Source organism: Neophocaena asiaeorientalis, unplaced genomic scaffold (genome assembly GCF_003031525.2).
Source record: "Neophocaena asiaeorientalis asiaeorientalis breed wild unplaced genomic scaffold, Neophocaena_asiaeorientalis_V1.1 scaffold177, whole genome shotgun sequence".
Lineage (NCBI taxonomy): Eukaryota > Metazoa > Chordata > Mammalia > Artiodactyla > Phocoenidae > Neophocaena > Neophocaena asiaeorientalis.
Genome location: NW_020172779.1, coordinates 14,579,990 through 14,605,954, shown reverse-complemented (window position 1 = coordinate 14,605,954; position 25,965 = coordinate 14,579,990). Strand labels below are relative to the sequence as shown.

At 37.0% G+C, this 25,965-nt stretch overlaps 1 protein-coding gene across 7 annotated transcripts in view; it reads right to left on the bottom strand.

Moving 5' to 3' along the window:
* Window positions 1-25,965, bottom strand: part of EFR3A (EFR3 homolog A) — a 186,371-nt gene that overhangs the window by 108,733 nt on the left and 51,673 nt on the right. For all 7 annotated transcript variants that reach the window (XR_003002748.1, XR_003002749.1, XM_024741301.1 and 4 more), the window contains 10 exons: window positions 25,765-25,900; window positions 23,850-24,017; window positions 19,752-19,866; window positions 18,451-18,502; window positions 16,916-17,088; window positions 16,367-16,442; window positions 11,440-11,601; window positions 10,671-10,802; window positions 9,394-9,461; window positions 8,299-8,426 (listed from right to left, as the gene is read on the bottom strand). Coding sequence is in view for 5 of the 7 variants with exons in the window: in XM_024741301.1 (XP_024597069.1) it covers window positions 8,299-8,426; window positions 9,394-9,461; window positions 10,671-10,802; window positions 11,440-11,601; window positions 16,367-16,442; window positions 16,916-17,088; window positions 18,451-18,502; window positions 19,752-19,866; window positions 23,850-24,017; window positions 25,765-25,900 (1,210 nt within the window). In the remaining 2 variants the exon portion in view is untranslated. The remainder of the gene's footprint in view (window positions 1-8,298; window positions 8,427-9,393; window positions 9,462-10,670; window positions 10,803-11,439; window positions 11,602-16,366; window positions 16,443-16,915; window positions 17,089-18,450; window positions 18,503-19,751; window positions 19,867-23,849; window positions 24,018-25,764; window positions 25,901-25,965) is intronic.

The window sequence follows — 25,965 nt, the reverse complement described above, 5'->3', positions numbered from 1 at the left end:
ATTTATTTTTCAAGAGCGCCATCATTGAAAAATCTTTATCTTTTCTTACCTAGATCTGAGGATAGCTTACTAGCTGGTCTAATACAACACTCCCTCCTATACTACCAGTAGAGTTGTTCTAAAATAAATCTTTTTCACACTGAACTGTAATTTTAAAATAAATCCAGGGACTCCCCTGGTGGCGCAGTGGTTGAGAATCCTCCTGCCAATGTAGGGGACACGGGGTCGAGCCCTGGTCCGGGAAGATCCCACATGCCGAAGAGCAACTAAGCCCAGGCGCCACAACTACTGAGCCTGCGCTCTAGAGCCCGCGAGCCACAACTACTGAAGCCGCATACCTAGAGCCCATGCTCTGCAACCGCAATGAGAAGCCCGCGCACCACAACGAAGAATAGCCCCCGCTCGACATAACTAAAGAAAGCCCGCGTACAGCAATGAAGACCCAATGCAGCCAAAAATAAATAAATAAATAAATAAATTAATTAATTAAAAAACAACAAAAAAACAAATCCAGCCCACTGAGTAATGCTGAGCTTCGCAAGTTTTTCCACATATATATAATTATAATACATGTAAGGCATATGGAGATAAAAGGAAGAGGCTGCTTGCACTGCAAGCTGACTACCCCAGGCCCGACCCAGCTACCTGAAGAACTAAGGAGATAAATATCCAGACACACCTGTAAAGCTCCCAATAACAACTGGGAAGCTCAGGTCTAGAATCTTAGTCAAACAGCACAGTCAGTCACTTCATAATCTGGCAACACTCCATCTTCCTAATCTCATTTTGTATATAGAGTTGACTCTTGGACAACATGGGGGCTTGGGGCACTGACCCCTGCACAGTCAAGAATCTGCATTATAACTTTAGTCGGCCCTCCATATCCATGTTCTGCATTCACAGATTCAACCAACTGAAGATCATATAGTACTGCAGTAGGTATTTACTGAAAATTATCTGTGTATAAGTAGACCCGTGCAGTTCAAACCCGTGTTGTTAAAGGATCAACTGTACTGTGATTTTTATCCTTCTGAAGGGGTGAATAATGAACTAAAAGAAGGCCAACATAAAGAAACTAGCTTCTTTCTTACTGACTACTCCTCTACTCCAAGGTAGCCTTCCATGGCAGTAATTAATGCTGTTGATCAAATACAGCAATTTACTCTCTTTCTGGGACATAGTAGGATTGCAATTCCTGGCCTCTTTGTGGTCAGGAGGGACTGTGTAACTAGCTCTGGCCAGTAAAGTATGAGTAACATTTCAGATCGCGGCGATCCCGTCAGCTTGGGTTCCAGAATACGGATGACATGAAGTTATGCACAGTTAGTTGGAGCGATGAGCACATCTTCACTGGTTTAAACTACTAAGAACCTGTGACTGTTCTCACAGCACAACTTAGCCAGGGTTTCTTAGCCTTGGCACTAGTGGCATTTTGGCCCAGGTAATTCTTGCCGAGGGGACTGTTCTGTGCCTCACTGGATGTTCGGCAGCATCCCTGACCTCTACCCACCGGATGCCAGTAGGCCTGCCCCAGTGGTGATAACTAAAAATGTCCCTAGGGTTGACAAATGTTCCGTGGGATGGGCAAAATCACCCACAGTTGAGAACCACTGACCCCGTCTATCCTGACTGATAACAGACCTTTCTAGAATTTTCCCTCTATGCCACCATGAGCTTCTTAAACACTAACCACATCACTCTTCCAAGCAACTCTACCCATTGCTTGATGAAGTAAAAAGGCATCTGGGTTCTCCAGTCAGATCTTGCCAACAGTAACTTCAGAGCTGCTCCCTTATTTATCTCGTGTTTAAGGCAAATGTGCCTATTCTCCAACCTCTGAGCAGGCTTTGGCACATCTGCCTTACACACTTTTCTACAAACAGAAACTCCTGCTGGAAGCCCTTTATTACCTGCCCTTTCTTATGTCCTCCCCACTGTAAAGATTCTTATCTTTCAAGCCCTGGTTAAACATTACATCGCTTCCTTAAAATCTTAAATATCACTCTAATTATTTTTACTTATCCCCCTTTCTTCTAGCTACAGAAATTTCCTTTCAGTTATGACTGATCTTTCCTTGTCACTCTTCAATCATCATCACCCTTTAGTCATCTAGTGGGCCTTGAAGTACAGACATATGAATTAATGTCTCATGTCCCCAAGTATACAAGAAATTCAGGGGCAGACTCTGTGTCTGCATCTAGCACACACTAGTTACTCAGGTTCTGCTGGGTGAAGGCTGGAGGAACACAGACCTATATCTGTGACAAGTTATTACCTATCGTTGTTCTACAGTTTTCAGGCTGGAAATATTATATCTCCTGCATAGGGCCATTACTGAGGTAGCCTAGATACTGAACTTTTTCTACTTTTTCTTCATGATCATTTGCACTAATATAAATCACCAGAGCTAACGACCAAACATCAGTGGAACTGCCACAAAATAGTATGTGGTCATCACTGCTGACCTGCTTTTTTACCCTCTAATCACACCAATTTTCAATGTCTTACCAGAATTCAAAAGGAGGAATAAATAACAGCCTGCTTCCCAGCCACACAAGATTTTCTAGGTTAATATACAAAGGCTGATGGGCTGCAGAGAAAAGTCAAACTGAAGCCTAAGACAAAACTAAAAACGAAAGGAGAAGTACAGAGGCAGGAGAGGGATTACTGAGTGACAAAAATCAACAAGAACAGAAGGGAAGTATAATGAGCAGAGATTAGGGAAGAAAATGAAATTCAGTGGGAAACTCTAATACTATATTCTCAGAAAGTTCTTTCTTTTGACCTATAGAGCAACCTGCTTGTAGGTGACAGAAAAAGCCCAGATACAACTATCATCAGATATCTCGTACATCTACACAAAAGTAAGCTTTCCAAAATAGAGCTTACCAAAGATAACTCTCCTGTTTCCACGGGCCACCCACATCGGTTCCTGACCTGCCTTTCAAAGTCTGCTGAAATGCAGCATCACTGCAGCCTCTGTGGACCGCACTGTCCTGCCAGTTAGAGAACTACCCTGTCACCATCTCAGTGTCTGACGTACGCACCCCCTCGGGAGGCCCTTGCTTCCCTTCCTGAAGTTGGTTTGGGGTAGTCCCAGACACTACTCTCTATGCCCTTTCATTTCCCCATCCCTTCTCCCTCTCCGCTTCCTATAATCTGCCGTTCACAATGGTAATCACTGTTTCTTCTTTTTGTTTTTAATTAGAACCTGGGTTTTAGAAGTAATACTTAGAGAGAGCGAGGCCTAACGTCCTTCAGCGATATTTTGCTGCCACCTGGTGTATCTGTGTGTAATGTATATAACTGCATTCAGATGGCTAAAGAACAGAGAAAACAGTCTGAATACAAGTATAACACAGAACCACATTAAATTATTCAATATAATTTTCTATGGCTATGTAAAAAATAAGAGGTAGGAACTTACTTAACTGTATATAATAAATCATAAATGTAATTAGGGCTACTATACCATTCAGATTCAATGAAAAAGCTAACTGGGGCAAAATGAAATTTCACAGATAATTTATCTTCACGAAATTTAAAATGTCAGTTTAATGCTGATACTACTTATACAGATATACTTTTTTGGTCTTATAGAAAAACACAAAATTCCATCTAGAGCTAATGCATATTTATAAAATAAAAAGAACCTAAAAAACCACTGTCACCATGAATACAAAGTCAGTGTAGGGCTTCCCTGGTGGCGCAGTGGTTGGGAGTCCGCCTGCCAATGCAGGGGACGCGGGTTCGTGCCCCGGTCCGGGAGGATCCCACATGCCGCGGAGCGGCTGGGCCCAGGGGCCATGGCCGCTGAGCCTGCGCGTCCGGAGCCTGTGCTCCGCAACGGGAGAGGCCACAGCAGTGAGAGGCCCGCGTAACGAAAAAAAAAAAAAAGTGTAATATTAAGAGACAATCTTTTATTTCTAAAACAAGCTTTAAAACAAAACCTCTACAAGGAGAGATGGGATATATACATGAAAATACTTTTATAAGCAGATATTTGTTGGAAAATAATGGAGGTTTTGATAAAGCAGATAAAGACATCCACGTGTTATAAGTGCTTTTAATCAATAAAACAAATTAACAAAATTCAAAATGCCAACTGGAAGATTAAGACATTAAAAAATACTAATACCATTCTTATATTGATATGGCATTTTGTAGTTTTTATAAGCACTTTCATGTATATATCCCATTTGAGCGAAATGGCTTCAGGGCTATGGTCCTCGCTTCACATGAGGATATGGGGTCACTGAGAGATTAAGGGGTTATGCCCAAGGCCACATAGCGAGGGTAGAACAAAGCCATTCTATTCTCTCTTCACGTCTTCACTTTGAGAAGTCATCTTTCCTGAAAGCTCTTGCAAAATTCCCTATACTGCTAATTTCAAAATTCTCATCATAACCTCTAATCTCTCACACAAAACGTAGTCCTGACCCCTACCACACCTGGATGCTCCACTGTCCAAGACACTCAACAAAAGGCTGAGCTCCAAAACTACCCCCTCTTCCCTATTCATTTCTGTTAATAAAAAGTCCATCCTTCTATCACCCAAGATTCAAAACTACTTACAGACAGTTACATTTGAAATGCATACTTCTTTCTTTCTTCACTTAAACCCAGTCACACCACCCGTCCCTCCTAAAACAGAAACAACAAAAAGCAAGCAAATGAAGCAGCAAACAAGCTCTTCCTCCTGGTGCTGTACCAAGCACCCAAATGTCCGTGGTAGAGCCCTAGACAAAATCTTTGCCTTTCTCCCTGTGCCCCCGTATCACTCAACTGCTTATAGATTCTCTCTTGCAGTGTTCTAGAGTCCACTCACTTTCCTGTATTCGCACTGGGACCTCCTTAGTACAGGTCACTGCCATCTCTCCTGGAGATTACTGAAGAGTATTCTAAATGGTTGTCCCGTCTTCAGTTTGCTAAACTACAACCAGGTAACATTTCTAAATGCAACTCTTATCATGCCATCCTGTTTAAAATCATTTAATGACTCCCCATTGCTTTTAGGATAGTTCAAACTATTTAACCCGGTTTTACAATTCCCAACCCTACTCTTCCAATTCACTCCAAGCAGACTAACTTTATACTAATTCCTTGAAGAATCATGTTCTTGCCTACCTCCATTCCTCCACATATGCTATTATTTCTGCATGAAACACAGTTCACTTGCCTAACACCTGCTTCAGGCTCATCACAGGGACTTTTTCCTCTGGAAGACATCCGTTTCACCAAACCTGGACCAAACACTCTCCTAGGTGCTGCCGGAGGACCCCAAACCTCTCTGATCATAGCCTTTAAGGCATACTGCAACTGTCCTGTTAGACAAATTGTATAATGAATTAACTTCTTTCCTATGCATCTCGAATAAAACTGGTGAAGTGCCATCTTGGGAGAACTGAGAAAAACGTCACTCAAAATCATCTTCTAAGGGCTTCCCTGGTGGCACAGTGGTTGAGAGTCCGCCTGCCGATGCAGGGGACACGAGTTCATGCCCCGGTCCGGGAAGATCCCATATGCTGCGGAGCGGCTGGGCCTGTGAGCCATGGCCGCTGAGCCTGCACGTCTGGAGCCTGTGCTCCGCAATGGGAGAGGCCACAACAGTGAGAGGCCCACGTACCGCAAAAAAAAAAAAAAAAAAAAAAAAAAAAGTCATCTTCTGTGTTTTGTGGTCCAGATGAGGAACCCATTAGGAATGACTATAAGTCTTGTGAAAGCAGAAACCTCTGTCTTGTTCATTTTTGCTTCTGTTTGCATAGCAGCTGGCACACTGCAAATACTCATTAAGTACTGTACCCCCTCATAGAAGAGCATTTAGCATACACCTAGACATACGCTATTAACTCAAATTATAGGTTGATTTGAGATAAAAGGAAAATGCAATAATCAGCTAACATTTATTGAACACTTACTATATGTCAGTCACCAACAGTTCAGTAAGCTTTAGGCAGACCATTCTTCTTTCTTTAGAACCAGTTACCATTATATTTCAATCCTTTGTCTGTCTTCACCACATTTTTTTTTTTTTTTTTGCGGTACGCGGGCCTCTCACTGTTGTGGCCTCTCCTGTTGCGGAGCACAGGCTCCGGACGCGCAGGCTCAGCGGCCATGGCTCACGGGCCCAGCCGCTCCGCGGCATGTGGGATCTTCCAGGACCAGGGCACGAACCCGTGTCCCCTGCATCGGCAGGCGGACTCTCAACCACTGCGCCACCAGGGAAGCCCTCTCCTCCAGATTTCAATCCTTGAGGATAGGGACTGAATCTTAACATCTTTCCACCCCCCAAAGTCAGAAAAGTGCTTGATATATATAGTAGACTCTCAGTCAAGGTTTGTGGAATACATAAAAAAATAAACCTGGATCAATATGGATGACTGAACAATCTTTGAGCACACAGTTGGCAAAAATCAATTTATTAAGCACCTAACTGAACAGGCAAGGCAGTTAATTCTAGTGGTTTCAGTCTCACTATCCTCATTTGTAAACAAAGACAGTGCTACCTTCCTCACCAAACTATGTTACAGATTAACTGAGAACACGAATACAAAGTGCTTATCACAGTGACTGGCATACAGTCCGCGCATAATGAACGGCGGCTGTATTTTGATGATGATGATGGGGGCATATGCATGATACACAACAAACTATTTTGTTTTTTTCTTTTGATATATTGTTCTTAAATCCCTTATTTTTAAAAATGAATACCTGATGGTTATACAGCAAAAAGAAACTTTAATAACTGATTGATTATCCCATAAAGTATCACTGTATCTTCTGACTCTGCATTAAGGCAGGACACACATGCCACGGACTGGTTCTAAACTATCAAAATCTTTATAAATCAGAAAAACCTTATTTATACTGAGGGATTTCTGTGCAGTTATGTAACTAAGTATATGCTGAAATACTCAGAATTCTCCTAGTCACTGATAGGGAGACATTAAGAAAGAGAATATATCATTTTCAGGGGTGGGAGGAAATGGGAAGAGCAAACCACTTGTTAAAGAAAGTACCATAATTTTCATTAAAAATTGTTTACAGTTAAAGGAATAGGGTAAAAGGAAATAACAAGGGGTGAAAATAAACTACAGCTATGGGGAAGGTAGAGCAAAATAATAACTGAACTCACAACTATATAAAATATACAGGCCACTGGCTCCATTTTCTAGAAGGCAGACTGTATTAAGCTATTTTCCTAGAGGACAGGTGAGGGAAAGGGCAAGCCAAACTGACACTTGGATTTACCTTTGTACTTGTGCCTGGGTTTATAAGGTTTTTTGCCGGAAGGAAAGAGAGCTAAATCCAAGTTATAAGAATGAAATAGTTTAAAAGTCTGTTTTAAAAATTCTTTTAAATTACAAAGCTCTACTCATGTTTTATTCTTAGCACTTTTATTTCCCCAAGGAACTCATGAGGAATAGAATTTCCTATACTACGGAATTTAAAAGAAAATGCAAAATCTTTCATTAACATCTCAGACTATTATAAACAACTATCATTGTAATAAATGTATATATTTTGGATCCACATTATAAAAAGATAGCTATTCCCAAAGATTGTGTTACTTCCAGTGATTAATCCAGAAAACTACCTAACTGAAATCAAACAGTTCTCTTATAGAACAGAGGTATCCCCAAAGGAAGAACTAGTTTTTCTCCCAAATTTAATATTTATACAGTCATCAAATGAAAGTGAAGGTATAAGATAAAAATTCTTTGATTTTAGTTTTCAAAGTAAAAACTGAGTGCAAGACACCATGCAGTTTTGCCTTGAAACAAAACAGAATTATCTCAGGCAATGAAAAGAACAGAAGGAAATACATAATGCACAGAGGGAAACATATTCTTAACTTTAAAAGTTTGCAGATTTCTTTACATAGCAAATAGTCCGTAGTCTTTCAAATGACAAAAATTACCTAATTCATTAAGGTCAATAGTCACAAATCACTAACTAAACAATTTTCACCAATTTCCCTAAGTTAAACACAATATTGCTTAAAGAGTAAAGATCTCACTTTGCTTCTCTGTTTAAAGGATATTATTATTCAGTATAGTATCAATAATATATGAAGTATAATAACGATAATCACTTGAGGATTCAATATGCTCATGATAAAATCATATACATGTTTTTAGAGATTTACTAAATGTTTTCAAGAGTAAAATTTTTAAATAGAAGTAAACTCTCTTAAGCTAGTAAGTATACAAACATAATTAACCTTCTAACTGGGCTAAGAGAAAAATTGCTGACACATAATCACTAGAGTAAGAGTTCTAATTACCTTCCTCTTACCTGTTACTTGTGGTACGTACGGTACTGACAATCTCTCAACACTATAGCCACTGCCACCTAGTGACTCTGCAATCTTGTTGGTCAAAAAGTACAAATTTTTGTCATGCTTCTCTAAAGATTTTGGAAGCCTGTCAAGTTGATCAAAAAAGAAGTCATTTAGTATTATTTAAATTACTGAGCAAAAATAAGTTAACATATAAACATTTTAGATCAAGGCCTAAGTATAAATGCAACTTAAACTGTAATTAGTAATAGAAAAATCAGTGTATTTTCGGTGGCTAATTTGAGCTCTTTAAAAACATATGGTTATGTGGACCCATATATGAAGCATTCTGCTGCTTCTTTCCCCAGTAATGTCCCAACGGTGAAGTCAGCCTTACATGATTCCACTGGTATTCACACATTAAATGATGAAGAGGACTAAATTCAGCTTTAACTTTCATGCTAATTAAAAATCTACTGAGAGAAGAAAATAAAAATGAAGCCCCCTGACTGTTAATGAAGAAGATATTACCCAACTAAGTGATAGGAAGCACCTGGCTAAGACCTACGATTTCAATTTCCTTTCAAACTGCTTAATATTATCTTATGTGCATGCTTTCAATATTAAACTGGTTTTAGAGCCCAAAAGTTTGAATAAACTATTTTTCATACGTATTTTTTTGTTTGGACAGCAAGAAAAAAATTCAGGGTATAACACTGATTTTCTGTAATACATTGTTTCTCCTACAGCTTTATTAATATTGTTGTCTATTACTGAGAATCTTGAACAGGATATTGTATTCTCTTAAAGGAGTGTTCACTTATATATCAGAACATGCTATATTTAAGAGATATACTTCCATATTAAAAAAAGGTAAGATACATTTTTTCATCAAAGATTGATTCCATGTGTTCATGAGTCTACATTTATACTTTACAAGAACTTTTATAGCAAGAGAAACAAGTTAGATGAATTAAATGACAGAAACATAAAACGATGAATATTTTAAAACACCAGAAAATTATTCTAACAGTAGTTTATTCCTCTGTAATTATCACTGATTGGTTTTCCAAGTCAGTGCCCCTTCCTTAAAATGTAAAGAATTAACATACATGCACTTATCTCTGAAAATATGCTCTGGTAGAAAATAAGGGGCTTCCATAGTTCGAATTTCAATAACCTGAAAAATATTCAAAAACAAAACAAAATAAAAATCAGAAACCTCACTCCTCAGGACCCTGCCACAAAAGTTTGGAAAACTAAAAATACAGAAACAGAATCTAAACATTTATACGAAATACCATCATTTTATTTTGGAATTTAAGCTACATTTAGAGCCCAAAAGCAGAGTTCATTTTGTTTTCACATTTATTATTTTAAAAAGTCAGCAAGCAGGTAACAAAATCATGATAGTAAAATAATACAGGTTGTAAAAAAAAAAAAAAAAAAAAAAAAGAGGATACATTACATTTGATTAAACCTACTACAGAGGGATTAGAAGCTGTACTTTCTCAAATGCCCTATGTGGGAAATGCCTTCACAAACGCCAGGCCCTCGCTGTCCCGGCTCCTCTGCACCACCTTCTGCAGCACGGGCAGGTGGTCTCAGCGCTCTTGTGAAGTCTGGCTCCTCCACTCACCTGGGAGCCACTTAGAGGGGGACCCTGTTTTCATAGCATTTGTATCTCTAATGGCAGATGTCAAATATTCACTCAAACATTTGTTTAATGAATGAATGAGTTTTACTTCTTAGAATGTTCTAAAAACCGACGTTTTAGCAAGGACTGAGAGATGTGCTTCCAATTTCATAAAAATGAGGTTCTCCCTGAAAGATGTTTTTAAAGAATAAAAACTACAGTGGACTTTTTCTGCCAGGTAAGTTAGGAGCTCTGAAATGTATACTAAATCATGCCAGTAACTATTTAATGAGTCACTGCTGAGAAAGCTAAATACAGTTGAATGACACAGGACAAATCTCTGAGAGGCATATTAATTATTCAACTTTTCAGATCTAACTCAAGTAGATTCGTTTAAAACAATAACAACAAAAACAGTATAATTAAAGAAATATTAGATACTAAGATTCATAATGGTTTAAAAGGAAAACAATTATATAAGAAATCACATGAAGTATTTTAGAAGAAAATCATATATTCTACTCAACCATTACACAGAAAAATTCTAATACAACAACAGGCATCAAAGAAAACATAACAGTAGTCAGAGTTAGAGCTGTAGTGTCGATTTTGTCACTATTGAAAAAGTCATGCATACTTTTATGGCATTATCTTAATAATTTGGTACATAATCATCAAAATTAATCATCACTGGAAGAAAATCCGCCACTTTTGTATAAAAATCAAATTCGAGGGCTTTTCTAAATACATTACCTTGCTAACATGCTGGCAAAACGCAGGGACAGCTATCATCTGACTTACAAAGTTGAGGTATGCAGCAACCAGCGCCATGATTCCACAACGATGGAACATTGACAAATTATCCTCATTGATAATTGCACTGTCCTTTAATAAAAAACCAAAAAACAAACACTGACAGATCAAGGTCTTACGCTTCATTAGCATTTTGTCTATGATTATACTAAAAAACTGCAGGTAGTCTGGAATGCTAACAAAAATGTCCCCTTATAAGAAGCTTTTTAAAAAAAAAATACTAAAAAGAGAATAAATGCCCATTTATAAGAGACTTAAATCTCTCAATTCAAACAGCTCTTTAGGAAAGCCTTTCCTAAAGGGAACGTGGGCGTGGGCAGAATATATATAAGATATATAAAAATAAATATATATATTCTCGTTGCATACTGTCCTGTGATTGTGTAACACTTAAACTCCAATTAAACAACTACATATATGTAATTCTTATTATTTAATGACCATCTTCCTCACTAGGATGGGCACAGGGACCATGCTGTCTTTTTCATCACATTACTCCTGTGGCCTTGAACAACAGTTAGCACACAGTCAATACTCAACATTTGTTAAAAGAATAAATGAATGGGATCATAGCCTTGAGTATTTTAGATTTAAAACTAGACATCTCACTTAAAAAATTCATGTCCTTGGATAAAGGCAATAATATTTTAAAGATGGTGTCTAATTCATGAAAGAATCCTTTCTTCAAGGAAAGGTTATGAAAACATACCTGTAAAGCAATGGCTAATCGAATGAGATCAATAACCACTTCTTCATTGGCCAATTCAATAGTTATAAGGGCAAGAGAAGTATAAAGTAGCTCATAGTTTTTCTGAACATTGTCTTCCTCTTTACAGCCCAAATATATGTGCCGATATAGTTGTTGCCCATTCTGAAAAGGGGAATGACAGAGGAAAAAGATAATTTTGCTTAAAATGTAGCAAGGCAGATTTTACATGCATATATAACCTCTTAAAACGTAGCTATCTTATTACATAACTTAACATGGAAGAGAGTTAGGCTGATAACCGGAGGGTCAAATTATATTCCAATTATTAACATCAATAACTACACCAATATATAACTACAAACTAATATTGGAGTTGAGGACAAACTTAAGTAAAAACAGCAAGTAAGAAATAGTTCCAGTTGTAAACAATGAAAATGTTTTTAATACTAATTTGAAAAGACAAGCAAATTATAGACTGATTTGAGAAAAACTGAAACGAACGGCAGAATTACGGGAGCTTTGGCAATGATAAGAACATTCGGCTGAGAGGAAATGGACTCAGGCTTTCCCGCCTTAGGGAACAACCTCCTGTGAGGTGAGTTAAGAGCTGTCCAGGGAAGAGCATCTCCAGGTTCTGCTACACTTTTGTCTGAAGTGACGATGGCACATCTATAAGCCCATCTGTAGGGGAGAGGTTACAGACACACCCCAGGGACTGCGAGAGGGTGCCCTGTAAACCAAACTAATCTAAATATATTAATAAAGAGTATAAAAGCCTTGCTGTCTAAAGCATTCCTGGGTATAGGTCTAACTGCCAAGTGAGAGCTAACAGAAATAAGAGAGTTTTTCCCATTTCAAGTTACTATGTGGTAATCAACTCAACGTGTTGCATTGGTTCTCAACACAAACTGTAAGCTACAATCACTGGGAAATGGAAGGACCACCACGCTTCCTCCCCACTAGTCACCACTGCCCACCCCGATCCGATTTAACCCGTCAGTGGTGAAGCCCAGGCATCGGTGTTTTTAAAGCATAAAGCTCCCCCGGTGATCGTAACGTGCAGCCAGCGTAAGGCCTGCTCATTCCCACGTGGAGGGGCTTGAGCTTAACACCCCAAGCTCAAGTTTCTGTTGCTCAGAAGGTTCATCTGCTTCCTCACTTTAGGAGAACGAAATGAGCAACAGCAGCACAGTCTCTGGAAGCCAGCCTGTCTTTAAAGGTATGCATTTTGCTCTGTCCTCTACTTAACATGCACGTGGACCTACCCAGGTGAGGGTGGCCATAGTCCTCCAGCTGCGCCAGTGACTGGTTAAATAAGTCTGTTCAGGTCTGTGGTTCAGTATTAGCAAGTGGGGGGATTTTTGGCTACAGATACAGAGCTATGTATGCTCTCCTAACAGATTCCTCTTTATTTCTGAAGCTGACATTTTGGTTTCCATCTTTCTGAACCCAGAGTTTGTCTCTCTCTCAAAAGATTCTATACTCTGGTGTATAACAGTCTATGTATTGGGCCCTCTCCAATCCTTTTCTTTCTCTTTTTTAACATCTTTATTGGAGTATAATTGCTTTACAATGTTGTGTTAGTTTCTGCTTTATAACAAAGTGAATCAGTTATACATATACATATGTCCCCATATCTCTTCCCCCTTGCGTCTCCCTCCCTCCCCCCCTCCTTATCCCACCCCTCTAGGTGGTCACAAAGCACCAAGCTGATCTCCCTGGGCTATGTGGCTGCTTCCCACTAGCTATCTATTTTACGTTTGGTAGTGTATATATGTCCATGCCTCTCTCTCGCTTTGTCACAGCTTACCCTTCCCCCTCCCCGTATCCTCAAGTCCATTCTCTAGTAGGTCTGTGTCTTTATTCCCTTCTCGCCCCTAGGTTCTTCATGACCTCCAATCCTATTCTTAAATCTGACGTTCCTAAACGTCATTAACAACCATTAAAGCAGTGCTTACACACATGGGAGTTTAAACTTCAGGTTCCTTAGTAATTCAAGTTTATTTTTAAAAAATTACCTACTACATACCTACCATATTAGATAAAATTAAGATCTAACATTGCATATTATAATATTATAGTGCAAATAGACATAATGACTGCAAAAAGTGGTTTGGCATTGTCTATTAAATTTGAAGAATGCATAACTTATTACTCAGCAATTTCTCTCCTACAGGCATCAGAGAAATGAGAGTTATATATAGCACAATACATGGACAAGAATGTTTATAGCCGTACTGGTCATAACAAACCCAAACTGCAAACAATTCGTATGTCCACCAACAGAATGGGTAACTTGTGGTATATTCATGTCATAAAATACTATAAAGCTACACATGTGAATGAATTTCACCAAAATAAAGCTAAATGAAAGAAAGAAAACATAAAAGAATATATAAGGTATGCTTCCTTTCACACAAAATACAAAAACTGATAAAACGACACTGTACTGTTCAGGGATATACTGATATACTTAGGTGGCAAAACTGTAGGGAAAAAAAGCAAGGAATAATATTCATGAAAGCAAGAACAGTGATTACCTCTTGGGGAGAAGATGGAGTTGTAAACAAGATGGGCATGTGGGATGCTTTTAGCTGTACTGTTGTTCACTTAAAAGTAATTAAAATAATAATGCCCATATATTTTATATTTCATAATAAGAAGTACTTTTTTTTTTTTTTTGCGGTACGCGGGCCTCTCACTGTTGTGGCCTCTCCCGTTGCGGAGCACAGGCTCCGGACGCGCAGGCCCGGCGGCTATGGCTCACGGGCCCAGCCGTTCCACGGCATGTGGGATCTTCCTGGACCGGGGCATGAACCCATGTCCCCTGCATCGGCAGGCGGACTCTCAACCATTGTGCCACCAGGGAAGCCCCAGAAGTACTTTTTTTCTACATAATCCTTAATTGATAAAACACTAACAAGAGCTCTTTCATACAGTGACATTCTGCCAGGAATTTAGCTCTAGGAGAGTAGCCCTGGCAGGTGAGGAAACAGCTGTTTGGAACAGCTGAGTGGAAACAGCTGTTTTCTCTTATCTGGAAATACACCTTCATTAGGACATTAGAGCTGAAAGGGCACCTCCCAATGTAATTTGTAAGGGCACCCTGCCCTGGGACAATTTTTCAAACTTAGATCCAATGTCTAAGATGTCCCTAACACAGTCAGAAGGAGCAGTTTTAGGCTGGGTAGTCATCTGAGACACAGCTGCCTGGATATAATGCTTGCATGGAAAAGCCAAAGGTACTGTCCATTCTAAACTGCAAGCTTCTCTTAACCAAAGGGCAGTCCACAGTCCCTTGGCTATAGACCTCAATATTTTTTCTTCAGGTCTTCACGGAAACTTCCGTAAGTGGCTAGTTAAAGTTGCATATGAAAACCAAACAACATTTTTACTGATAAAATAAATTAGAAAGTAAATGAAAAAGGGTGTCCAATTGTAAAAATAAAATTTGATAAAGGAAAAACGTGAACAGATTGTTCCTAAAGAAAAATATACTAAAGAAATGGTTTATACTAATGGTAACAAATGCTTAGCCAGGTTATTTTAAGTTATAAAATGGAAGGAAAACTAATTCAGAGAACAGTTTAATGATTCAAATTTTAACAAGGAATAGTCTAACCTTTCAGTTAAACCATACTTTTGCAAATTGATTGGCTAGCAAAATTAAGCACAAAGGATTATTCTATCATACTAGATAAAATAAAATCAATCCAGTCCCAAAGTTCAGGATTGCTTAATGTCATGACGTTAAAGTAAAAAAACCCCAAATTAACTATCAGTAAATTTTTAAAACTCATTCTATCACTCGATTAAAAGTTCCTCAGTTATGGGGCATAATTTCTTTGATGAACTAGATGATATAAAATATCAAAAAAATAAAACTTGGAAAGAGTTAATGTCTTTGACCTATTATTAACCACTTTTTTCATATACAATACAGTCAAACTTAAAAGAATTCTTTTTATTCACATTAATTTAGGAACAGTGATAGTTTGTAAATTATTTTTCAAATGAAGTTTTTAAACTGTGAGGCCATTAACTTGAAACACAGCAATCGATATTAACGGATAAGGACAAAAAAATAAAAGATGGTGACAGGAAGAAAGCGGGGTCTGACAAAGAGCCAAAGATGATCAGGGATTATAGATATCTGTACCTATCTTCCTATAGGTCTGTGGTTCTCTGCACCTCTAAAGATCCAGGCTCACCAAAACTGTGATTTATCCACCAGAACTGTGATTATACTGAGGTCAGTTAGCACACATGGCATGCTTACTGTTGTATCTCTCAGTGTTGAGCTCAGCGTCTGGCAATACTAGGTGCTCAAGCTTTGGATGAAGAATAACTGCACAGAAAGTTTATTTGATATACTAAATAACTTTAGATGCCATAATTTTCTAAATTCAGCCATTTGCCAATACGCCTACAAAACTGAAGTGATCGTAATGATAATCTAGCTAGATACTAGTTATACAGGCAGAGATCCTGCCTACCTGACCTTTATACCCCGAATAATGCACAGAATAATGCCTAATACACACTAAATACTCATTATATGTATTTAATCAATGATGGTAAGTATTCTCAAAAGCTTGAAGCTGTCTATTAAGGACCCATTAAAAGCGAAAGCAACATCTGTGTTTGGGGTGGGGAGGAGGGCAGGGCAGCAATCACAGAGAGACATTTTACTCAAAGGGAGAAATCTGGAACTATCACAGCAGACTGACCACCCAAAGCTTAAACGCAGGCCGGAGGAGACGCCATCAGGACGGTGGTGGCAATGTAGGGAGCTGAAGATGGCTTCAGATCTTCAACTCTAAAATGCTATGGCTTCATTTTAAGGTTATCGATCAATATAAAACTACCTAACAATTCAAATGGCTATAACTTAAATCATGCATTCTTTTTCAGAAGATAATCTTACCTTTTTCATGAAACTTGTGTCTTGTCTACAAATCTTTTCTCTTTTTATTTTTAGGTCAGCCACATCTGGTATTATTCTACAGGCAATCAATGCATCATTTTTAATGAACAGCACACTTAGTTACAATATCATATCTTATATGATGAATCAGCTATACTTAGGAGTCTGAACTATTTAACACTCACTTCAATGAGCATTTTAAATAAGCCTATATGTAATGATATTACTGAATTACCAAGTTCAATCAAGTAGAATTGCGTAAAGTAATCTTGACTTCTGATGTCATTCCTAAGTTTAAAGCAAAACCAAAATAAAATTTATGTAACTAGTGATTACTAGTAGATGAGATCTCTGAAAGTACATTAAAAGACCTTCAACACTGATTATCTTAAAACATATTAATCATTAAATTGTCACAATACCAATTAAATAAAATTCTGGATTAATAAAACCTGAAAATCCTAGATTAAAAAAATTATAATACCTAAATACATTAACATAGAAATCTGAAAACATTACCATTAAGCCTATTTTCAAATAGCACATTACCTGATCCCTCGAAGCTTTGCCCTATTGTCATGGCGATCCATGAGATTATGCATTACTTCCAAGACTAACTGTCTCAGTTCATAGTCTTCCATGAGGGATGGTGATAACAAAGGATCCAGAAAAGACCCCGGCAGTGCAGTAACTATTGTCTTTGCTTTGTATCCAGAGGTTACCTGATTATAGGGAGGAAAAACAAAGAAACAAACAAAAAAACCTTTGTCATGAGTCCTTCTTTGGTAAAACTCTCAAGCTGTTTTATAAGAACCATAAGCTTAGAGAAAACAGCAAGTATGGAACAAGCCTGAAGGAAAAACTAAAAGGAAATTTGTGAGATGATGAGGATTTTACTGAATTTACAAAAACATCATGCATAGAGTTAATAAAATTAATAATAGCACACATTCACCATATGCCAGGCTTGAATCTAAGCACTATATGTGTATTAACTTCATCCTTACCGTATTCCTATGAGGCTAGGCATTAATGTACCCCCATTTTGTAAAAGAAAACGGAGGCTCAGAGAGACTAAGAATATATGGAACAGGGAGTCAGTCCTAAATGGATATAAGGAGACCAGGCAGCAAATAACACAGGTAAGACCTGAAAATTTTTAAATGGCAAATAATTCTTTTATTTTAAATTAAGCAATTTAGGTTAATAGGAAAGCATTCTCATTTGGAAAGCTGTACTTTATTCTTTATTTGATGTGACATTTCTGAATGTATCCCTATGTCTAAAGTTGGAGCTTTTAATTAGCATATACTTTAACGCTATTAAACAGTTTAACCATACCACATAGAAATTCATTCAGTTGACTATGTAGTACAATTAGGATTAGAGACAAGGTTATTTTCTCAGGGAATTTATTTAATAAAAAGGCTTAGGACCAAATGAAATTTCATGTGGGTAATCTCTATTTATAGTCAGGATTACTAGCATATATAGAACATCTAACATTTATATTTGGGCACTCATTATAGGATAAAGGTGATTTTATGAGTGAGCAGAAATTGGTGGGACAATTACCACCCACCTAGAAAAATTTAAAATATATCCATATCTTATACCACATACAAAATTAAACCTCAGATCAAAGTTCTACATGTGGAAAGCTGAATTTTACACCTTTCGTAAGAAGATATAAACAAATGTGTTTATATCATCAGAGTAGGCAAGGAGCTCTCAAACAAGATACAAATAAAAAAGCAAAGATCACAGAGGAAAGGACTGACAAATCTGGCTCTAGCTGGGCCCAGGCATCTTCATCTATAAAATGGCAATGCTTCCTGCCCTCGGTATGTTTCATCATTATGAAGATCAAATAAGACGACAGGAGAAGTGAGGAATAAACAATAAAAGTAAAATTTTAAAGAATGAAAAGCATAATATTCAAGTATATAAACCACAGAAAAAAAACTTACCGTAAATACTATCTCATAATACAAGAAAAAGAAACTGATAATGTGAAGCTATTCTTTTAACCTCTTTAATAATTTAGGGCTAAGTGTGTTCTTCACCTGTCTTAAATTCCTTACCATAAGTAAAGATCTCAGCAACATTATCTGAATCCGCCTGGTTCCCAAATCCCTAAAATATACAAAAGAGTGGTATTATCTTATTAATAGGAATTAACTTCATTTCCTTACATTATTATTTATTGATTTTTAAAACTCTATTTATATTAGCTATATAGATTTTATTTTCATACTAGCTAAAGTCAAGGCTCACTTTATACTCTAAAGTAAATTTCACATGAATTAAAGGGTTATATGTTAAAAAATAAATCAAATTTGAACAAAGAAAATTAAAAAGCTATTGGCTCTCAAAGGAAACAGACCTCTACACATAATGACATGAAAAGTCAGTTGTATGAATACACAACAAAACAACCTCAATTAAAAGATACTATAAATTGGAGAATAGATCTATTGCAAATATAATTGACAAACATAATATCTATTTAACATATATTAATAAGCAGGTAAGAATGTGCCTAAATAATTCTTATATAAATAGTTCTTCAAAAAAGAATTAACAAATGAAGAAAGGGTTCTCTAATTAATGGCCAAATAAATGTAAGTCAAATAAGAGTATCATTTCCTTATTAAATTAGCAACATACAAACATATTTACAAACTAAGGATTTAGCATGTTGTAAAATCAAAGCAAATCTATAAAATGAGGGGAGGGGGCCAAGACATATGATCTTTAAAATAACTTTCAGTTCTAGAACTCTAGAAATAAGTAAACATTCCTTCCACAGTGACAAACTTGAAACTTTACCCTAAATAATCTACATATATAGAAAATGCCCAGGCTGAATAGACCTTCCACTTAGCCAATATAAGAAAATTTGAGAATTTATGATATACTGAAAACTGATTCTAAAAGCATGCAATGTTCTTTTTGTTTTGTTTTGTTTTTTAATTTTTATTGGAGTATGGTTGCTTTACAATGTTGTGTTAGCCTCCACTGCACAACAAAACGAAATCAGCCATACGTATACAGATATCCCCTCCCTTTTGGACCTCCCTCCCATTTAGGTTACCACAGGGCATTAGGCAGAGTTCCCTGTGCTATACAGTATGTTCCCATCAGTTGCCTATTTTATACACAGTATCAATAATGTATATGTGTCAACCCCAGTCTCCCAATTCCTCCCACCCAAGCATGCAATGTTGATTCAACTGCTTAGCAATCTAGCGCCATAACAACACCATAGGACTTTTATTACTGAGTAAAAAGACAAAACATTTTATAGATTTAAGATAAAATTTAATATAAGATTAAATTCAACTTTACAGTTTGAGAACACAGAACAACTACATACACATACCCTAGTTGACTGATATCCAAAGTATGGGTGGATGTTCCAAAGACAGGTACTTTCCCCATAATGAACATCATGATTTCTGACCTCTGATAATCTGGTAGGTTACTTCCAAAAAATCCTATAAAAATATTAAGATAAATTTAAGATAAATTTTGCAAATGGAAAAGTTTATTTTTCCATATAATAAAAAATCAATATATTTTTAACCACAGCTTTCAATATGTGGGAAAATAATGTCTTTGAGCTACATGTAAGTCTAAAGATATTATAATTTCTTTGGTAAAAATCATTTAATGATGTACATTATAAGATGTGTATAATGGACTAATACTTAGATTAAGATAAATGTTTGAAAGTTTTCTGCATACAGTTAACAGTGGCAAATCATCAATTTGAATTGACTGGAGTTTTAGAAAAAGGAAAAAAAAAACTTTTGGTAGTATTTCTGATGAAACCCTTGTTCCCGTTTTGTAAGCCTAAATTCCTGTTCTAGTAAGAAAGTCAATAATTAGGCCACTACTTTGGCTTCCCCAGGATTGTTGAAATGTTCTAGAATGCCATTATAATGAGCCAGGTTTACAGTCTAACACTGCGGGTTGATTCAGTATTAATTCAATATACATAATTCAAATTATTTACTTATTTGTCATTTTTCTCAAGGAACTCTTGGGTATTGTTCACATTTTGAATTTATCTGTTATAGCTTTGGAAAGTTTACTTCCTCGTCACAGAAGACTTAGGACACTTAATAATCACTTACTCAAACTTTTAACCCTGTTGTTTCTTTGAAATATCAGAACAGGTATTAAAACCCGGCTATTTTTTGATCATTTCTTAAAATGCAACATAATCATTACAGAAACCTACATTTTCAATATTTCTTTAAGAGTAAATTAGTTTTTCAACTTAACTCTTCAGCCTGTATTACTGGAGTTAATAATCTCTTTCTATAAATTCAAATTGTTCTATTTATCATTTTGATTAGATCTAGGGGTAAAACTCATTTCTCTTTATAACATACTCTAGCAATCAAAAATCTCATGATCTGAACATTATTCAATCAGCATAAAGTATATTATTCTACCTAACACTTGAGCACATATTTATGGGGTAAGAAGCTACTTTGTATTTGTATCCTTACAGCAACAAATAATAGTACCTTATGAATCTAGGTACTATTATTTGTGTCAGTTTCGTCTTGTGGAAATTAGGATAAGAGAGGTTAGGAATTCATACAAGAAATTACACAGCTAACACTAAGACCTGAGGTGAGATCCATTCACATTTCCAAAGCCTATGTGTGTTATTATTACTCTCTGCTTCCTCTCTATAAGGTATTTTCAACTTTCCAAGAACACAATTAGATATGTTCCTCATCACTGTGCAAAACTGGACACTGATTTTCTGTTCCAAGCAAGCTGGTCATTAACCACAAAGATGGAAATTTTCCAACAAGTCAACTGTGAGGACAGCCAGAAAGTTAACTCATTCTCTATTCCCACTGTTTGTATTTGAACTGCTGAATAGAAGTGCTAATGAGCCTCCCCAAAAGAGCAGTGCATTATTTTAAAAGAACGAGCTTGGCCAACGGGCCTCCTGTCTTCAAGTGCAAAAGCTACAGCAGCCCTGTTCTGTGTCCCACCGATATTCACGTGACCTGATAAAGAAAGAATACTGAGAACTTCTGAAAGAAAATACTGAGGAAAGCAGAAGTGTGATTTAAATAAAAGTCTTATTAACTGTGCCACACTGCACTGTTTTTCTCTCACGTTTTAATTTTCACGTTATTCTGAATGTGTTACATCACAGAAATATTGCTTGTCTGTGGTATATACATTTTATAACAACATACTTGAGAAACAATAAATTAAATACTCTAGAGTAAAACAGTGACACTGAATTAACTAGAAGTCACTACAGCAATTTAAATTAATTCTCTGAAAACAAGACTAGCTGATTTGATATACCATCTTAAAATATCACAGACACCCTGGGCCTTTGCCCTAATGAGGACAATTTCTACACACATGATGAGGTTGTGATTAGGTGAAACAGAGGTACTACCCCAAGCAGGTCAACCAAAGGCATCCACAAGGTAGGAGTCACGTGCATGAAGAGGCCCAAGCATACGGCCTGGTGTTAAGTTCAATACGTTCAATAAAAAGGTGCTGAATGTGGATGCGTAATGCATGTATGCATATCCATAAAACTTTAGAAATAAACAAAGGAAAACTCTGTATTAAATATTCCAAAGGACTATTATAGACAAGTCGCCCATAGGTAGGATATTACTCAAATAAAAGGCATAAACTGAGCTCCAGAATAAACTTATATGACTCTATTATTAGTAGAAACTATTAGCAACCACTAGAGATTAGGTACTAAACCCAAGAATACAACTCAATTTGGAAATTATCCTAGAAATCATACAGTTACATTAAAATATGATCTGGATACTCTAAAGAAAATATTGCAAGAGGAGGGTTAAAGTAGGAAGAGTTTGATTGCTTTAATTTGTATTTATATACAGTCTGATCATTTAATTTCCCCAAAAATTCCCCATGGCTATCTTTCTTTCTTTCTTTCTTTTTTTTTTTTTTAAAGTAAGCTCTTTACCCTTTGTGTGTGTGAGGGGAGGGGGAAGCATATAATATTAAAGCCTGAGTATCAGTACCCAGATCCTGGTCTCTAGTGCCTTTCCCCACTAAAAGGAACCACAGCTCCTTAGAGAAATGACTGATTCTAGGATTGGGGCAGGAAGTATAAAATGAACCTAAGGCTGTGCTTAAAAGAAATGTGGGGGGATATTACAAAGATATAGAAAATAGGGGCTCCACTGGCCAAATCTGGGGCAGTTTGACCACCAAAATAATAATAATAATTTAATAAGTACAGAATAAATTATGAAGATAAAAATATAAATCCATGAGCTCATACCACTGTATTTAAATAAACACATGTAATCCTACATAAATAAGTAGGGAGAAAAAGGGACTCTTGCTTACAATGAACCCTGAGTGCCAAGTTGATAACCATCATTTTTTAACCATCATGGTAGAGACTCTGGTTCAGCTAAGAATTTTGAATGGTTGCTACATCTAGGGGGTAGTTTGGATGGAGAGCAGAATATCTGCACGGCCTAAAAGTTATCTTCTCAGAGACTGCTTATTATTTGCAAGGGGGAAAATGGAAACTGTGCAGCAGAGAAATAGAACAATACTTTGCGTGATCAAAACTAACATCACCAGCGAGAAGTAGGTGTACTTCTCCGAACGTGATAATCTGAGAAGAACACCATCACTTACGTAGTATCCAGCCAGGAACCCATAACCTGAATTTAATCATGAGGAAAGAGCAGACAAACCCATGTGAGGATATTTTTTTTTTTTTTTTAAGTGAAGGGTCAGGGGGACCTATAGTCTTAAAAAATGCCCATATTATAAAAGGGAAATGTTCCAAACTAAAGGAACCAAAGAAACATCACAACTAAATGCAACTAAATGATCCTAGACTGGATGCTGGACCTAAGGAAAAACACGCTATAAAGGACATTATCAGGTCAAATGACAAAACTGAAATATGACTAAAGTACTGTATCAAAGTTAAATTTACTGATTTGATAACTGTACTCTGGTTATGTAAGAGTACTCTGGTTTATTCTTTGGAAAAATAATCTGTAGTAAAGAGCCATGCACTTACCATCCAGTGGTTAGGAAAAAAATGTAGATGTGTATATGTATGTATCTATGTCTCTCTATATGTATATATTTGTATATGTGCTTATGTGTGCATATCTATATATACACACATATACACACACACACAGAGAAATGGAGAAAGGGATGGAGAAAGGCAGACAGAGAGAGAAAGGAAATGATAAAGTAAATGACATAAAATATTAATAGATGAATCTGGGTGAAGGGTATACACAGTGTTCTTTGTCGTATTCTTATGTTTGTTTATTTTCCAAACAGAAAGTTCTTTTAAAAGTCTAAGCTATCATTCACCTTTGACTAATGTCCCGTAAGAGACAAGTGCCTTCTGTGAGGGCTTTCTGAATTGCTGTTTTCCAGAATAATTTGAGAAGTGAAATGTACGCACCTATTGTTTGGATGACAGCATTCTGCACGATCTTCTCGTCACTGTCTTTGGAACTTGTGTTTAAGTTGGCACTGCTTATAGATTCTCCCTGTAAATCACGTGCTTCAAATTCCACACTGAGACGCAGATGTTTCAATAGGGTGTTAAAGACTTCCAGCACTGTGGGTCCTGCAAATGAACCCTGATGTAAGCAGATACATTCTTCTGGTAACGTACACTCAAATCCAATCCTCGTACTTCTCAACAGAGATTTCTGCATATTTTCTAAGTACTTGGAAATACTTCATAATTTATGAACTAACTAGCACATTAAAAAAGTAAATGAGAAATACCTAAATAAGAAAGTCTCCTAGCTATTCCAACAAACATTTACTGGGCATCTCTGAGCAAATCACTGTTTGAATCCTTGGTACAAACCACACAAAATGTGTATATTCATATAAAGATTACCAAAAACTTTCCATCTATCTAATCTTGTCTACTCAGAAAAGTGTGTACAGTATTGGGATAACCTGACTGTCGGGTCAGAATCCAGAGAACTATAATATAGCTCACTGTGGCCTAAGAAATTTATTTGGCATCTTCTGAGGCTGAAGAAGAAAGAATTTTGCCTCAATTATTAGACAGAAACTAGCCAATTTATCACATTCAGGTAAACTAACTATGCTCTCTGTTTTTAGTACTATAAATACTCTGCCTGTGTTTCTGGCACTGCATCTATCACGCTATACTTTAATCAGTGTTTTTATTTCTGCCTCCTACTCTAGATTCCAACTTTCTCCAGGACAGGCAGCCACGTTCAAATGCTTCTTTGAATGTACGGAACCTAAAACATAGCAACCTCACACGTAATAGATATTAGCAGGTGAGACGATTCAGTCAATGCGTCATCTGTGTTTCACTTCATATTTCAAGTTAACTCCTCAATTAAGTAACCTGCTTCCATCTCTTTGAGATAAGTTATAAGTAATGACAAGTCCAAATCCAAAATGCCCACTCTCATTTGACACTGAGTGAATATTAGAATATTTCAGCAGCTAATGTACAGCTCCACTTTCATTCTGAAGCAAAGAAACCATAACTAGATTTTCCTCCTAACTTCAGTAATTTTATTAGGGACCCTTCCATTCTTCTAATCCCATGTGAGTGAAAAAGCATGATGTCTGACCTGTCCCTTCTCCTTGTTACCCCTCTAGTCAGTCAGTTATCAAATCCTGCTGGCTTTACGTTCCCATTTCTACTGCTGCCATCAAGGTCAAGTTCTTTCTCTGTGCCTACAATGGTGACAACCACCTGTGACTTCTAATGTGTCCTACGCTTTGCAGCCAGATGAATTACCCTATAACACATCTCTGATGAAGGGTACAGTAAATCTTTAACTCGTGTCAGTCCACTGTAGAACGACACCCGTGGCCTGGCCACAAGTGGAACTTTAAGCCGCTTCTCGGGCTTCCCCCACACTACCACCATACGTCCTCGTCAAACGGACTACATAATACTTCCCTCCTGCTGATCCATTTTCCCTCCCTTCTCTGGACCCTGGTTTTCTTATGATATGTGATCAAATTCTGCCTTGTATTACAGTGTAGGTAAAGGCATCTAACTCCAAGTAAACCATAACTTTCTTGAATCTGTACCCTCCCAATGTTTAGCATATAACTAACTGGTATTCAAGAATCTTTACTGGAAAAAAGGAGGAAGGGAAGAAGAGAATGATCTGGAGGGAAGTGTTTAACTGTAACTAAGGAAGTCTGACAACAGTCACGTGAACCTAACATTTCAAGAGAAATTAGGGCACATTTAAAAACATAGCAAATATTTTCAAAGCGTTTTCCACACATTGCTATTCCTAGTGAAAAAGAAAATTCTGAAAAAGGTTAATGAATTTTTTTTGTGGGGGGGTGCTGGCACTCACCTATGGAACCTTTAGCAGCAATGGCAACAGCCTCTAACAGAACCTGAATGATACCTGCTCGAACTCGTGGAGAATCTTTTTTACGAGCATCAAGGTGTCCTAGAATCTCCTGGATCACATGGTGAGAATACTGAGCCTAAAAGAACAAAATAGTGTAAAAATATATGAACAATTACACGCATCCTGGCAGAATTCATAAGA